This window comes from Puma concolor, chromosome A3 (assembly GCF_028749965.1).
Source record: "Puma concolor isolate L17-30 chromosome A3, mPumCon1.1.hap2, whole genome shotgun sequence".
NCBI lineage: Eukaryota > Metazoa > Chordata > Mammalia > Carnivora > Felidae > Puma > Puma concolor.
In genome coordinates this window covers 136,559,144-136,576,086 of record NC_141669.1, presented here as the reverse complement: position 1 = coordinate 136,576,086, position 16,943 = coordinate 136,559,144, and the positions used below count along the sequence as shown (strand labels likewise).

Genomic DNA, 16,943 nt, shown 5'->3' with positions numbered 1-16,943 from the left:
GGGAAAAGATGCTCAGCATCACTCATCACCGGGGAGATGCAAGCCAAACCCACGACGAGCTGTCGCCTCACACCTGGCAGAATGGCTAGACTCGAGAGCACAAGAAACGACAGGTGTCGGTGAGGGTGTGGAGAAGTGGGACCCACACCGGGTGCAGCCGCTCTGGCAAGTAGGCAGGTTGCTCAGAAAGTTAAAACCAGAACGGCCCTGTGCTCCAGCAATCCCACTACTGGGTATTTACCAAAACCCTGATTCAAAGAGGTACGTGCTCCCCTGTGTTCACAGCAGCGGCGTCTACAAGCGCCAAGTCACGAAAACAGCCCAAGCGTGTGCTGACTGATGAAGGGGTAAGGGAGATGGGGTGTATAACGAGGGAACATTACGCAGCCATAAAAAAGAAGGGAATCGCGCCATGTTCAATGACAGGGATGGAGCTAGAGAGCATAATGCTAAGCAAAACGGCAGAGAAAGACATTCCACAGGATTTCACTCCCACGTAGAACTGAAGAAACAAAACCCATGAGCAGAGGGCGGGGAGGGAGGGAGAGACAAACCAAGAAACAGACTTAAAAAAAATTTCTTTTAACGTTTATTTATGTTTGAGAGACGGAGACAGAGTGCAAGCGGGGGAGGGGCAGAGGAGGAGGGAGACACAGCATCCGAAGCAGGTTTCGGGCTCTGAGCTGGGGGGGGGGGGGGGGGAGGTTGGTGGGGGGGGAACAGCAGTTGCGTTTGTACAAATCAGACTCATCCTCAGTGTCGGAGACTGAGGGAAACACCGGAGAAAATGCCCAAAGCACCAGCCCTGAGCTGCCAGCCCCTCCTCTTTAATGGTTTCATCATTATGAACGGAAAATACTTTCTGTGCTTGGGAGTCACATTTAGGACCTTGGGCAATGTGACTGCGGGGGGGGGGGCGGGGGGGGAGGTTGAAAAATAACAATGGGTCTTGCCTTGACTTTAAAAAGCCTCCTGCCTTCTATACACATTTTCCTAACATTTTTGCAGTAGCATTAAAGGCACATTTTTCAAAAAGTCCATAACACGAATACTGTGTTTCTCCAAGTTTTTGTTTTTCTTCTTCGAAGTGATTTTGCTTGTCAAACGCTGCTAAGAACACAGAAACAGAAGTTCTACTCGGACTCGGACAAGCCTCGGCTCTAAGCGCAGCTCCTGAGGGGGGGAGGGGTTCCATTTCTGGGGGGTTGGCTGGGTCTCCCCCATCCCAGGACCCTGGCAACTTCCCCCGTGGCAGATGTGTCTCCTGATGCACTAGTGATGGGATGGGATACTAGTGAGAGAGAGAATGCCAGAACGGCTCCTCCGACCGTTGGCTGGAACACAGACACCTCTCTGCCACAGCCTGGATCTAACCGTCTAAGGGTGACCACCGTTTTGAGCCCCTTACAGGACCACCCACGGTCTGGGCTGCTGAAATGTGCCTCATTTGTGCCATGTGTGAAAAGGACCCCTGGGAAGCAGGGAGAGATGCTCATTTAGACTAACACAACTGTGACGCCGCTAGGAGAGGTCACAAATGGGAGCTCCATTAGTTGGCAATAAAGGATTATCTCCCGCTGCCCAATCCGTTCCTATGCGCTCTGCTGCAAGTGATTTTCCCATTAGTAAAGTACTGTACGTTTCTGCTTCCACACTCACACATGTATGCCTTGAGAGTCTTCATTTTTGCTCTTCTACGACTGGCCCTTTGCACGGTAAGCCTTTACTTCCTTTGAATTTCCACCATCCCAGATCTTCACGAGTGTGTTCAAAGGGCCTTTGCACATAGGAGAGGCAGCTCAGCCTCGTGCAAAGAAATGTGGACCGAAACTAAGAAACCGTGTGCCTTTTCCAGACGAGCAAGGATCAAAAAAACATCAGACATCGCGACGTGCTGGTGGCAGGGGGAGGCGGGCAGTGCCGGGACTGCGAGCCGGTGCATCCTCCTTGGAAGACGACGTGGAAGTCACAGACTTTAAAATGCGAGCCCCCTCTGACTCAAACATTCCTCTTCCAGACCCGTCCCAAGCTACTCTTGCTCACGCAAAGGGGTGTTGCCATAGCCGTTTATAACAGCAAGACTAGAAACTACTTAAGTGCACCTCCACAGAGGGCTGGCCAAGTAAGTTAATTGCGGGCACATCACAGAGGGATACAAGAGAGCCGTTAAGAAAATGCGTGTGGACACGAAACGATGTCGAACAGATGACAAAGTCACAAAGCAACAGACACGGCAGGGCGGGTAGTGTGTGCTGTGTGTAAGGAAGCACAGGGTATGCGCACAGGGACACACGGGCAGGGGCGATCTCTGGAAAGAGTCAAACAAGAAACGGGAAACTCCAGGAGTCTTTGGAGAAGGGCAGTGGGTTTGGGCCTCAGGGGGGACTCTGCGGTATGTTTTGGACTTGCGTGAAGTCTTACAGGCTGCATGTGTCACTCTCCCGAGAGGAGTTAAAATGTCCTCGTTAGCGTCTTAAAAATACTGTAAGATGGAGAACCGTCCACCACTGTGAAAGACAGAAGTCGCCCCACCTCGCAGACTCGGAAGCCATCTACACCAGCCAGGACTCTGTATATACAATCAGTGACAAATGCCCCCCACCCCGCTCCCCCCAGGAAAGTGCAGGAATGCGTGCCTGGCCCCCATACTGAGTCTCCCTGGACCAGTTTCCTCATCAGTAAAATGAGGAAGTTGACCTAAGTCACCCCTTAAGTCGGCTCCCGTCACGCAAAGTATCTATGATTTTCCATTTACACGGATTTTATGTTCCTAAGAGTCGGTGAAAGAATAACGCGACGGGCTCTAGTGTGTTCTCTAAAGCATATCCGAATGCTCTTAAGCCATCCATTCAAAATAATTTTACACTGAAGCATCCTTTAAATATATTCAGAGCACAGAATTTATTGAACAGAATACGGAGACAGCTAGTACAAAAGTTTATGCCTCGGCCGGACAGGTCTCATCAGGCTGACACGGAACATGTAAGAACATGCTATGAATGGCTCCTTCGATCAGGGCACTGCAGAAATACATCTCCTTCCCTCCGGGAAACGTAAAGTCAGCCATAAAACCATGAATTTATTACATATCAGATAACCAAAATGTACGATGGGAAAGAGGCCTTTCCTGCACAAACTTTTAAAATGGATTCTATGTCAAAACAGGAAATAACAACTTAAAATACAGAAAAGAAACGTTAAGAACACGAAAGCATTCTAAGACGTCGCTTAAAATACTCGATTCCCAAGACGTTCCCGTACATCGAAGTCAGGGCAAAAACACACACCACACACTGCGGAGAGAAAGACGTAAGGCAGACCAGGGACGGCATGTGCCATCGAAATGACTCTTTGCTCACAGAGGAGAGGGGAAGGTGAAGGGGACCTTTAAACAGACCACTCTGAGTTTCTCATAGGAAGTTTCAAACGGCAGCAGTTTATAAATTCTTTAAGAAAGGAAATGCGAGCCGCAGAAACCAGAGCCAAATGCATCTTGCCGTCTTGCGTGCATACAGAAGCTTGCAGCACCTTACCGAGGCTGCTTACAAATGGAACACACAAAAACAAATCGCTCCCATTGATTACTTCCTCCGCATCTCCTACAGTATCTAACACACAGAAGGTAAACGGGTAAGTGTTTGCCAGATGAGTGACTGTTGGAAGCGGGCGGCTCTTGTACACATGGTCTCAGTGTCGCAGACAATAAATTCTGACCTTTGAATCCAAGTAAAAGAGTCAATGGGAAAAAATATCCTTCTATGAATGCCGCGGGAGAGGGTAACAGCTGAGTGTAGTTTACTTCTAAGATAACAAAAGAAAGATGGGAATGCAGGCATCCGGCTCTTAAAAAAAGAACCAGACCTTGTTCGTATCACATGGAAAACCACGGAGACGACGTTGAGAAACATGCATGCTAATCTACATTCGTTTTTAAATCACAAAAAGCGATGCATCCTTGTTAGCACTGAGCTGTAATGAAACCGTGCTGAGATATCTGCTGTGTCTACCCTAGCCGGTGTGCACTGAAGGGAAACGCGAAGTCAAAGGCAACCTGTTTGGCTGCGGCCGGCCAAGGCGTTGGGTGGGAGTCAAATGAAAGGCTGGGGCGGCAGCCGGGCCTGCAGAGGCCGGGCTGGGCTCCTGCCGCTCATCAGGATGCAGTGGGTGTCCGTCAGTCCTGCACCCACGTCCATTAGCCAAATGATTAAATATACGTCAACCCTGTGCTATAATAAAGTAATTCTAATAGGGCATTGTCACAGGATCAATGTTTCCTGGTTTAAAAATAAACATCAGCATTTATCTAGCAGCAGAAAACTATTATCCCAGGGTACTGTTTTATTCAACTGACATCTTTTAATCAAAGCAATCCATATTGTGGCAACATTCCAAGGTATCGTAATTGCAAATATCTACGGCAAGTTAGGTAATAGCTGTATTTTGGTTGCTGGCTTTTTCTGCCTCTTCTACAGAGTCGATGCAGACATTCTGTGATGAATTAATTCCATTAGGGAAAACATCGGAAGTGACTGTATGACTCGAGACCACGTCTCACCTGCCTCCACGGGTTCCCTTCTAACTATCAGACGCAACCGTTCGTGTGCGTTCGTGTCTCCTAGATGTTTCTGTAATGAAAGCGAGTAAAACGAAACCTTGTTTTTCAGTGGCACCGATGTAGCTGAACACCCCCACGGAGGGAGGTCTGGATCCCCCCCGGCAAGGGGCGGGAGGCCTCGTGCACCTCAGTTAACACCCGGGGAGTCGGAGTCCCGTGGACTAGGGGTGCGGCGGACGGGACTCGGGCGCAGGGGTGAGCGGGCTGGGGGGGGGGGTCTCGCTGGAGACGCATGCTCACAGCCTTCCGGGCCTGCCTCTGGGCTGCTGCCCCCCGATCAGGGTCTGCTGTGACTCGCTCCCTTCTGTGACTTCCCGGAGAAGGGCAGCGCTGATTCGGGGAGAGGTCTGAGCCTGGCAGCTCGGTGGTTTTCAAACCCCGGCGGGCCACTTCCGGGATACCAATTTTAATGAACTGCCCTCGCTCCGCATTTAATTTACAAGTTATGTAAAGCCTCCGCAGAAAAGCATCCTCGCCACTGCCTCGCCGAGACAGACTGGCAATTTTCTTTCTACGGCCCCCCAATTCATTCCCCAGGAGCATCAGGCAGAGATCTTCAGGCGATGAGAAAATGGAAACACGCGCATTTCTGCACCGCCTGAAGTGTGTTTAGTTTCAAAAGGAAAAATGAAACGCATCTCGGCGAGGCTCGCTTCATCTTCAGAATGAGCGCACAAGCTATGGAGGCGAACACATCGAGGTGCGCGGCCGGTCGGGGCGGCCGGGGCAGGAGAGCTCGCTCACCAGCCTTACACACGACTGCTCCGAGTGGGACCTGCTCAGAGGCACCCTTGGTGCCAAATGAGAGGATCTAAGCACTTGCTCGATTCAACCTCTCGGAGGTTCCATTTCCTCGTGTGCGCAAAAGAGTCCCCGTGCCCCCTGGGTCACAGCAGTCGGGAGGATTCGGCTCAGTGACGGAATGTACCGGCAACACTCGGCACGGCACGGAGGGAGCGTCGCAACGGTGGCAACTTTCTCTAAAAGGCCCCTATCAAAGCGGCTCTGCGGAAGGCTAAAAAAAAAGGGGAGGGGGAAGCCACCTACAAATCCGATCGGGCCAGGGCCACCCTGAGGGACCCCACTTTACGTGCGGCACGTGTGGTCTCCGAGCTGCCCTTCGGGTACCAGAGAGTAATCGCAGGCCGCGTCAGATCTGTGCACGGGGACCAGGGACATCCGTCCACTGTTCGGGGGCTTTCTAAATACAAGTCCATTTCTGCTGATCTTTGGAAGCATTCGCTTCCAGCCAGCGGCACACACACCCAAGCTTAACCGAGACAGGGCTCCCCAGAGTGCTCCTGACAACTCCAGAGTTTGAGTCGGTCCGCCTCCAGCCGGATGGACTCAACAGAAAGGGGCCGGGGAGGCCGCCCTAGAGCACAGGCCGCGCGAGACGCCCTCAGTGAGCTGCCATCGCCAGCAGGGGGCGCAGCGGCCTCTTCACCTGAGAAGGGCTGGGAGAGGGGCGTTACTGAAGGGTTCAAGGTGACTGACGCCCAGGTCCCATCTCTCTCGTTTTTTCCGTTTCAAACCAAGAATTCCACAAACCGTAACCAGAAACTTGTAAATGGTCCAGTTCTTTAGAGAAAGGGACTGAAAATGACAAACGCTGTTGTATTTTGGCATGGATTCTGAGTTTGCAAATATAAAGATTTGTGAGTGCAAAAAATATAGGCACCATTTGAAAAATGTTAAGCTACTTACATATGGTACATATGCTACACACACACACGCACACGCGCGCGCGCGCGCACACACACACACACGAGTTTGTTTTCAAATTAATTTGAAAGGCTATTTAGCTCTGAGCCATCACTGCATTCAGTTATATCTGACTCAACACAGCCTGCAAGTCCGCGCTGATATCTTTCGATAGCAATTCTGTTCCTGGGATTTGTTTGAAAGCGTTTAGGTTTTCACGGATCACTGGAGGTTCCTCATTTTTCCCCCTTCTGTGTTATGTAGGTATAAGCCGTCTCTCTAGGCATAAACTGTCCACTGGTAAAAATCAATTTTGATTTTATCAGTATTTATTACTGCTGGTGCCAGCAATTTAGAAGACTAGGGAGGGAAACGAAACATGCAAACTAGGAGAAAGAAAAAAATTAAAGCCAGGTCCTCATACCTACAAATAACACAGCCTGCTGTCTTCAAGAGGTATTTTGGTACTGTGCGGAGAGAGCTTAAATTATCAATTTAAAAATTCAATCAATAAAAATTTAGAGGACTCTCTTATTGCTTACATTGCTTATGTATTTGTGGGCTTGGTGGCAGGTCCCTACGAGGGCACCGCTCCCAGAGGGGCTGGAAAGTGGTGCCCGAGGGCAGGCGGGGGGGGGGGAGGGGTGGCTTCCTTCCGGGCTGGCACCCTGGCCGGCATCAGCCCTGCCCGCGCCAGGCCAGTTTGTTCTGATTACCTCCTCTTGGGGCAGGACAGACCCACGTCAGGGGAACACACATCCACCTCTTTGCCTTTCCTCTCATTCCTTCTCTTCTGTCATTCTCATCTGAGCAAAAGACACTCAAAAGGTGCGTACTCCTCCAGGTTCAAGATCTTGACTGTCTGTGGCTCCCGCAACAGTCCCAGACCCTTGGCAGTGCTTGCCCCCCACACACTCACCCTCGCCTGACACGCCCTTCACCGACTGCACGGTTCCATGACATCCAGTCTGCCCACCATCACCCTCCGTCTCTCCCCGGGGAGTTCCCTTCTTCTGCTCAGAAAGTTCCATAAACTAACATGCGCTCACCAAATCTTAACCTCCAAAGAAGAGAGATTTTATAGGATGATTAGTCAGAAAGAAGACAACTCTGGATCTCAAATTCAGATTTTCAGCTGTGAGCAAAATGCCCTCAACTTTGAGAAGCTGAATGCCGGCTCCTACATATACATGAGACACTAAATCGCTTTGCAAGACCCAAAACAGAACGGATATCCGAGGCACTCTTTTCAAGAACTCACTCGCCCCAGGATAGGCACGGGCAGACTCCAGCCTCACCGGCCAAATCCCACCAGCCGTTCTTGTGAGTGAGGTTTTGTGGGAACGCACAGCCACGCCCTTCGAGAACAAGTCTGCAGCTCTCTGCTCTAGAGAAACGGGAACAGCTGGAGACCCTGCTGGTCACTTCCCGTCAAGGCCATCGGGTGCTGCCAGCCACGAAGAGTGGTTCGCTGCAGCTCCCACACCTGGACTGGAGTCTGCTTACAGAAAATTCATGGCAGAAAGCGTCTCATTCTGTTCCAGAAGCCCCCAGATCCGCAAGCACGAGAGAAGACTGGACACTAACTTCTACTTGGGTGGCCCTCCACGTCGGGCGCTCTCAACACGGTCTGACCGACAGGTGTGTGGCTGAGAAGCAGGGCCACTCCGTGTTCACCGTGAGCACTCGGGACGCACAGAACTTCTCGTGAAGACAGAAGCTACTTACTTACTCAGCCTACAGGCATCCAGCTGCCAGGCTTTAGGTCCCTGACCAGACCCCCAGAGCCACAGCCAAGGCCCTTGTGCCCCAGCCAAGTTCAGGAGCAATGTGACTCAAGTGAATGACTTCTAACGACCTTCTTCCTTTTGATGGATCTGTCTTTTCAAACCCACCCACTCCCTGGAGCCGCACTCAGCCTGCCGTTCACTAATCTTTCCTGCCTGGCTCCTTGACCCAAAGGAGAGTTCTTTTCCTACTGAAGGGCAAGGTAATGGAAGGGCGAGGGTGACCAGTTGCTTAAGATTTTCAACAGTTTTATTTTTATACTTTCAGTTGAAGCCAACGCCACACACACACACACACACACACACACACACACGTATATAGCTATATCTATATTTAAATCATTAAACATGTATTTTCATTGATAGGGCTCATTTTAAAGCCAACCTTCCAATAACAAAATAATAACGAGGATCATAAAAATAATAATTTCCCCTCTACAGCAAAGGTGACAAAATGACAAAAGAACTCTTAATTCTGGGGCTTTATTTTAATTTTTTTTCTTTTTAAGATGCTACATAGTCGAACAGAATTGGATTGGTCTTTTATGGCATAAAATTAATTTACAGTCAAACTCCCAATAACTACTTGACGACTATCTGAAGAGCCTGTGGCCCCTCTCCCCGCCCCCACCCAGCTGGCTCCCTCTCCGCCACCACCCTGCCGCCCCATCTCGGGCCAGGGCCACACGGGAAAGGTCAGGACCAGACTCGGGGCGCACGTGCTGGAAGTGTAAGTGGTGGCTGAGGGACAACGAAGGAACAAGAAAGAACGTCAGCTACTCTTCTCCATCAGAAAGGGTGACAGAGTTGACCGCTGATACTAAGAAAAATTCCCTCTCGATGACGACTGTCGTTCGTCTACACAGAGAAACACTTCGTGGCAGCTGTTCCCAACGTTCACAGCACCCCCACCTGCATCGACGCGCAGAGCCCAGAGCCTCGGGGTGGGGGAGGAGCCCGCAGCCCTCCGGCAGCACAGGTGTGATTTGGAGGCCACAGCATTAATCATGATCTCGTGGCAATAAGGAAACATGAGAGGAAATACATTAAATAAGTTAAATATGCGTTACACATCTCTGAAGAACAATTCCATCTCACTACATGAACCAACAGTAATTCAGCTTGGTCCCTTTAAGAGAACAAAGCATTGACTTTAATTTCCAAAGTGGTGGGTCAGTGGGTCACCGTCCGCCTCCCGCTCCCGACGGGCAGATCTGACGCTGCCACAGCACAATTCTTCTGGCTTCTGACCCTGTTCGTCAGTCCCAGGGAACCGACGGCCAGGGCAGAACGTGGAGAAGCAGCCCGGGGAGTGAGGGGGCGGGTGGGGGGTTGCTCTGGGGAGGGGACGGCCCTCCCCACCCCCACCGCACCGGGCTCCGGCTCCCCTGAGGGCCAGCACCAACCGGCAGGAAGACTGTCTCGTTCTAAGAGAGGTAATCAGTCCAGCCACACGTACCAAGGCTACAATGTTTAAAATGACACTTCCAACATGCCATTATGGTTTAATCACGGTTTCCCTTGTCATTCACAAAGATCATTATGTTCCCCCGATCACTTACTATACATTTTTAACTTTCTAAAAGATTGTTACGTTATAATTTGTGTGTGTGTGTGTGTGTGTGTGTGTGTGTGTGTGTGTGTATGTGTGTGTGTATGTGCACGCGTGCGCACGCGTGGGGAGGGGGTAATTTAAAGGCAAGACCTGTGAGATGTCATCATACATTAACTTCTTTTGACACATGGTTATGATAAATTCAAACCCCACAGAATGGCGGGCCCGTCAACGCAGTGTGCCACCCTCCGCCTGCCGCGTCTACAAGGCGATCTTCCCTATGATCACACCGACAATGAAGAACAAAACCACGAGAGCAAGGAGCCGGGCGCTGAGGCCCTCCTCCTTCCCAGCTGTGGCTGACACGGGGACGGGGCTGTGGCTCTGCACCGTCTTCCTCATGCGAAGTCCGTCTTCTTCCTACGGAAGCAAATGCACATTTTCAAAGACAACCCAAGGCCCCAGAAGCAGACGTCAGCTGTACAGTTTAGCAGAGCAGGGTGGGCTTTTAAGCACAGACTTGGATCACGTGGTGTGGTCCAGCCTCCTCACTTCTCAAAGGGAGAAACTGAATCCCACAGAGAAGAAGGCACTGGCTTGAGGCCAGGGAGAAAACGCTGCCAGCAGCCGGCCCCTCTTTCCTTCTGCCCACCTACACGAGGCTGCCAGTGCACCTTTTTATACCACACATCTAAAGCAGGGCCTCGGTTCCCCATGACTTACAGAGAAAAAGCTCCCGACGGGGTCCGCCAGGCACATGTGAGACCTGGGACCACCCACCGTCCTGGCCGCGTCTCCGGGCCACCCTTCTACACCCGACTCCAACCCTCTCTGTCCTTCTTCCTCTGATGAGCAGTCTTCCCTGCTCAGGGCATCAAAGTGTGAACGACAGGCATTTCCCGAAGCACAAATCTAAAAAAATCACAAGAAGCTACACAGGTAGGGGGCCCACAAGTTTTCCAGTGCAGAGCTCTGTAGTTGATGAGTTACATGGAGACTGCTGGATAGAAAACAATGGTACCTGGAATACTATTAAAATGTGACACAGTTTGATCAATGCATCTCAAATATTTTCGACTTAAAGCAAGGAATTCCCGCCAAAGGAGCAACATCCTTTTTCACATCTCTACAGACATTCGGCCACACTTTTCCCTCAACTACATAGATATGCACAGAATAGAAACCCTTTCTTTCTTCGCTGATCCCAAGGCCCAGTGCACATTCCTCAACAGGGCATGCGTCTCTCTACATGGTCCCGGGCGTGCCTCCGGCTAACGACCCCGTCTGCTCATCCCCAGACTCGTAGGTCCTGGAGACAACAGGCAGCCAGCCCGCCAAGCTGACTCTCCAGGCACTTGGGCCCATCTCTGTGGGACCACTCATCGGTCGGGTCTCCGGGACCCGTGTCTGTGTCTCCCCAGCGACCCCGGTCAACGGGGAGCTCCTCCACGGCAAGGACAGCTCACGTATGCGCCCGCAGTGCCAGGTGCAAGGGAGGGCCTCGAGAGGCGTGTTGGCCAAATGAAAGAGTGAAAGGACACAAAACAAGAAATCAGTGTTTGGCAGGGATAAAGAATCTTCTAACGTCAAGACTGGTCTGCTAGTATTGTGAACATGTTCTGCTCACGGGCACGGCCAACACCACGGCACAGTGATGAATGAGCGGCGTCGTTCGATTAACTTGAAAAAAAAAAAAAATGGGCACAGCAAACTACAGCATTCATTTTCCTGGGTTTATATAGAAGCTATTTCCACCTATTTATCACTTTAAACGTTTCTGAAGAGAAGTACACTCAAGGAGAAGCTTCAGGCAGATCTTAGATTTTTCGCCAAAAAGCAAAGTGTCAGCTTCATAATTTACTCCATACTAAAAGTTACTGAATGAGGCAAAGCAAGATTACTGCAAAGAAAGAAGATGATGCCACTTTCCAGACACTGTCAGTTCTCCTGTATCCACTACACTGTCAGCATGAAAGAAGGAAAAGTCAGCTGAACTGAATTTCTCGTGTGCATCTGGTGCCATGGTAGTTAAAGAGCGACAGTCCAGGGCCTGGTGGGGCAGCAGGACCGAGAAGAAGACAACAGGCCGGCCTCATACTTAAGCTGCAACAGAAGTTCCTAGGATCAGATGTTCAGAAACCTCTTCAAGACCCAAGACCCCGTCTGAAACACACATACTCTTAAAGCTGGAAGGGGCCTCAGACACGTTCTGTGAGTGGAGGCCCAGGAGACGCCGTGACCACCACAGATTCAGAGCGGGTCAAGTGTAAGCAGTCACTACCACAACACGCGAGGGCTCCGGGGCCAAATGAGGGACGCCCCGCCCCCCCCTCCCCCACCCGTGCAGCCTGACCCTCTAACGCCAGTGCCGACCCCTCCGTCAGCATCCGCCCACCGGAGACTCGGGGGCCTCCTTCTGTGGGCTCCACCTGTCTGCCGTGACAACTTCCTGTCTCCGAGCTCCTCACCACATTAGTAGTTTGTTGAGACCCTACTGCCCAGACCCACCTAGAATCTCCAAAATCCAGAATGACGCCTGTGTTAGAGTACAGGTCAGTATTTACCCTCCTAAAAAAGGACTCTCATCCAGTGGGGATGGAGTAGGATTTGAAAATGTGAAGTCAGGATACCCACTGCGGTTTTGTTTTTAATCTCAGAATTGATCTTCAATTTATACTAGTGGGAAGATGACAGAGGCTTTGTTTCTCAACACGAGGACAGGAGTCTGCAGGCTGAAGCGGGAGAATGGGAAAGATGGGGACTCTGGGGCACACAGCCCGGGTTCTCATCTCACTGACCGTGTGATCTCAGGCAAGTCACTTAACCTCTCTGTTCCTCAGTTTCCTCATCTGTAAAGTGGGGATGATGATAATCCCTACACTTCACCAAAGGCTTTAGAAGATCCAATAAATTATAACACACAAAGTACAAGGGAACAAGAATTTGAATAGCTGAGAAACTTCTGCTCAAGGGACGCTGGTTAATTAGAGGGCAGGGGGTTGTTCAGAGCTCTTTTGAGAACCTGATGAAAGCCACAGACCTCTCTCCCTGAGGAAAGAATGTGCAAATACAAAACAACTCTACAAATTCAGGGATTCATCAACTTCACCACCCAAGATCACAGGAGGAAAGCCCTTGTTTTCTGCAGATTGTCAGGAATAAAATACCACTGGGGCACCTGGCTGGCTCAGTCGGTACAGCATGCGACTCTTGGTCTTGGGGTGGTTGAGTTCGAGCCCCATGTTGGGTGTGGAGATTACTTAAAAGACTTATAAACTCTTTAAAAAAACAAGAAAGAAAAGAAAAGGAAAGGAAAGGAAAGGAAAGGAAAGGAAAGGAAAGAAAAGAGAAAAGAAAAGAAAAAAACAAGAAAAGACAAGAAAAAAGAAGAAAAAGCCATTACCTTGAATTGCTTGTTCTCCTCCCGCAGCCTCTGAACTTCACCTTGCAGCCTCTTACACTCCTCCATGACCTTCTTAACCTCAGTGTCATCCAAAGAGGAGCTCAGAGCTTTAGACACCGTTGGTGTTTCTGTCTTTGATGCGGTTGTGGGTATGATTTTATTTATTTCTACATCATGCTGTTCAGAAATAAATGAAAGCCCAAGTGTCACCAACTATGTAATAAAGGACTTTTTTATGCAAAGTAAAGTAGTTCTCAGCAAACACCACACGTGGTAGTGTTTCATCCACACTGTAAAATGTCACATTTATTTTAAAAACGGATCACTTTATCTAGTATCTTAATAATCTAAAGCAACGGGGCCCCAGAAATTATGGATAAGGGCAAATAATGAAGTTCGGCTGAGACTAATACTTCAAAGAAAGAGAAAAAGGGCCGTGCATACCGCACTAGCAAATCCCCGCCATGCAAACAGTAGCATATTGTAATCGTACAAGCTCAGGAGTTACTAGCCACGAGTTACTGTCACCAGGAAGCCCTGAACATCCCCAGGATGGGCTGGGACGGGGGAGGGGGGACGGGGGAGGCCAAGGAGAACGTGACCCCGAGGGCGATTTATGTCACGAACTCAGAACTCTGAAGCTGCGTTGCAGGTGAAACAAGCTCAGCGTCTGTGATATTTCAATCCAGGGACGTGCGCGTCCCCCACGTCCCGGCCAAGACGGTCACGACGGCCTCTGGAGAGTGCCCGGGGCGGGGATGTTCAGGTGTGCTGGGGAAAATAGAACAGGCAGGGACCAGCGTGCTGAGGGCTCCGTGAGGCCCCCGGAAAACGACTAGCTCTCCCTATCGCACCCTCGGGCTCGACCCCTCGTCTTCCAGAGGAGAGGAGGGGTTCCTGCCAGGGCGCCCCCCACCCCCGCCTCCACAAAGCTGGCTCGGCACAGGGCCGGGAGCCGAACAGCGATGCCGACCTTACCGGGATGTGCAGCGGGAAGAGAAAAAAGCAAAAACAAAACAGCCCACTACCCATCCGAGAAACAGGATAACGACAGCGGTCAGTCACTGAGCAGGAAGAAAATACTAGGCAGTGGTGACACATTATCAACAGCATCCCTGGACGCTGCTGTGGACGATGTTAACAATGTGAGCGCTTCGATTTCCCAACTCCAGCTATTAACAGCCAGGGTAGTTGAATATTCTGTGTGTTTCAAACAGTGCTTTTAATACAATTGAAGCTTTTCTGACTAGGTTGAAGGAAGGAAGGTCCAAATCAGCACTTCGGATACAGTCTTCTCTCTTCAACTGGCCACAGGCAAGGGCCATGACAGGCTTGTCCCTTGGCTTCCCAGAGAAAAGCCAGTCGACAGCTTGGAGGAAGCCGGTCCTTTCGGCGACCCCCTCCGGCAACACGAGGTGGGGGAGGGGGGGTGACTCCCAATGGAGGCGATGATTCCGCCCCCACCCATGCACAACGGGCAATGTCTGGAGACACCTTTGGTTGTCACACGAGAGGGGGGACTGTTCGTATCTAGTGAGCAGAGGCCAGGGGTGCTGCTGAACAGCCTACAAGGGCCAGGATGGGCCCCCAGCAGAGAATGACCCAGCCCCGATGTTAATAGTGCTGAGGTTGAGAAACCCTAAAGAGGCAGGAGGGGGAAGGGGAAAGAGCGGACGGACAGGGAGACCCGCGACGGAGGTCTGTGGAACAGAACCCGAGAGCCTGTCCGTCAAGCACCATGATCAACGGCAAATTATTCCCTGTTTCAGACTCACCCACTGTTTTACAGCAACCTATAACTTTGCCAAGTCAAAGAAGCGCTTTAGGATTTAGGACATTCCAACAGCCAACAGGCTGCACTTTTTAAGAAAAAAAAAATTGTTTCAATTAGGTGTCTTTCTGCAAGCCTCTCAAAGGCTGATTTCCTGGAGGCCCGCTTACTTGTTGACTTCAGCTTATTTTTTTCATCACACGTCAGAGGAAGGAAAATAATTTGCCAACTTAAATCTTGGTTTTGTAGGAGATGGTATGCAAATATGTATCAGCTTGCAACATTCAATTATTGTTAACCATAAACATACTTACTGGTTTATCATTTTCTGCTGGCAATTCAAACACACATCTAAGTTTTGAATCCATAAGGTCTTCCGGTTTTGCCTCCTTCCACTAAAACAATTTAAATTTAATAATCAAGATATTACAAAGCTGCCGGAGGAATAATTTTCTTCCTATAACTGACAATTTCAGAAAAACACTCTTAATGAGAAAGCCCTGATGTATATCAAATAAAGAACTTACGTCTGTAGAGATTTCAGTAGCTTTAACGACAAGACTAAACACACTAGCTTTCCCGAATACTTATCACGCTTCACAAGCCCAGTCCCGCCGCCTGATCCCTCCACACCAACCAATGTCCTCCCTGCTGCTAGTCTATGGGAAGCACATGGAACAGAGACGACTGACCATCACCGGAGGAAGAGGAATTGTCTAAATTATGTCCGAAGGACCAGAGGCAACTTTGGCTCTCCTTAGGAAAATAAAACGGACTTTGCGGGATACGCCCTTCTTAGAGAGAGGAAACGTACACTACCTGGGAGTGGATTCAGAACCACACTGCCCACTACCAATGGGGCACAGCTAGCAAGCCAGTGTCCGGGTGGCCCCCCCACTCCCTCCAGCCTGCTGGCGGGAACAACTTGCCGGCTAAATCAGATCCATGCTCTGGGATGATGTGCTCCTGGCTCAATCCCCCTCCTTCTGGCAGTGAGGACAGGAATCCCAGGGCATGCTGAGAAGTGCAGACCAGCACGGCAGGAAGTTTACAATACTCCCCCCTCCCCCGGGACCATGCAGGAGGCAGCCAGAGCAACCGTGGTCGCAAGAGCCAGGAACGCGCCAAACATCAGAGCGGCCAGATGCATCGGGGCAGGTCCATTCAGTGGAACCGCACGCCATTCAAATGCTACCAAAGAGTGTTTGCTTGCACCGAACGCTAAGTGAAGAAGCTAGAAACAAGATCTGAAGTTTGTTCCTCTGTACGCACACACGAGCACACGTGTGTGTGCGTGTGTGTGCATGCGTGTGTCAAAAGAGCATCAAGCAAGGATCACCGCTGGACGCTACAACCACCGGGTGAGGGCGAGACTGCTGGCGAGCAGGACGTTCACATGGTCTCCAAGTACCTGATTACTCAAGGGTATCACAGATTACCTATTCCCCAAGGGGCAACTGCGCTTGGACCGGGGAACGTTGGCAGTCACCTCACCATCGTAACCAAGGGAGGGACGAGCCAGTACTCCGTGCCTTCTGGCACGGTGCATACAGGACGTTACTTACGGCATATTCTTGCCAAAACGCATTTAACCTGAATGTGATCGTGAGGAAATAACCGAACAAGTCCAGAATGTGGGGCGTACAACAAGCTAACTGGCCTGGACTCTAAAAACTGCAAAGCCACGAAAACAAAAAAGGTTGAGAGTACTCTACTAGACTAACAACAACTCAAGGCCAGTCTGGAGTAACTGGAAAATGCTGCATCAGGGTCTTTCTGCTAGATAATGTGACTGAATGAACGCCAATTTTCTCAGCCAGGGGGACAGTGCTGTGGCTACGCCAGAGCACTGTCCCTGCCCTGAAGCACGCACGACCGAAGAGTCGTGAAGCCTGCGTCTTACAACCAAGCGGTTCAGCGAAAAAAAGTCTACAACAGAAATGAAGCAAATGTGGCCAAGTGTTAGGTGGTAAATCTAGGCAAAGTTTATGTGAGTAGTCACGATATAATTTTTTCTACTTCCTGTACATCAAACCACACACAAAAAAATAGTTTAAAGAAATGGCACAAGGCTCTCAAAAACAGTGGTTAGGTCGAGCATAAACAAA

The 16,943-nt window shown here is 50.3% G+C and overlaps 1 protein-coding gene across 1 annotated transcript in view; it reads right to left on the bottom strand.

Annotated features, from left to right (window-relative positions):
* Positions 1-2,876: 2,876 nt before the first annotated feature.
* The window catches only part of VAPB (VAMP associated protein B and C), a 57,337-nt gene continuing 43,270 nt past the window's right edge, over positions 2,877-16,943 (bottom strand). Inside the window, exons 4-6 of the mRNA XM_086702576.1 lie at positions 15,150-15,230; positions 13,065-13,241; positions 2,877-10,081 (exon numbers count right to left, since the gene is read on the bottom strand). Coding sequence (XP_086558702.1) covers positions 9,923-10,081; positions 13,065-13,241; positions 15,150-15,230 — 417 coding nt within the window. The 3' untranslated portion in view covers positions 2,877-9,922. The remainder of the gene's footprint in view (positions 10,082-13,064; positions 13,242-15,149; positions 15,231-16,943) is intronic.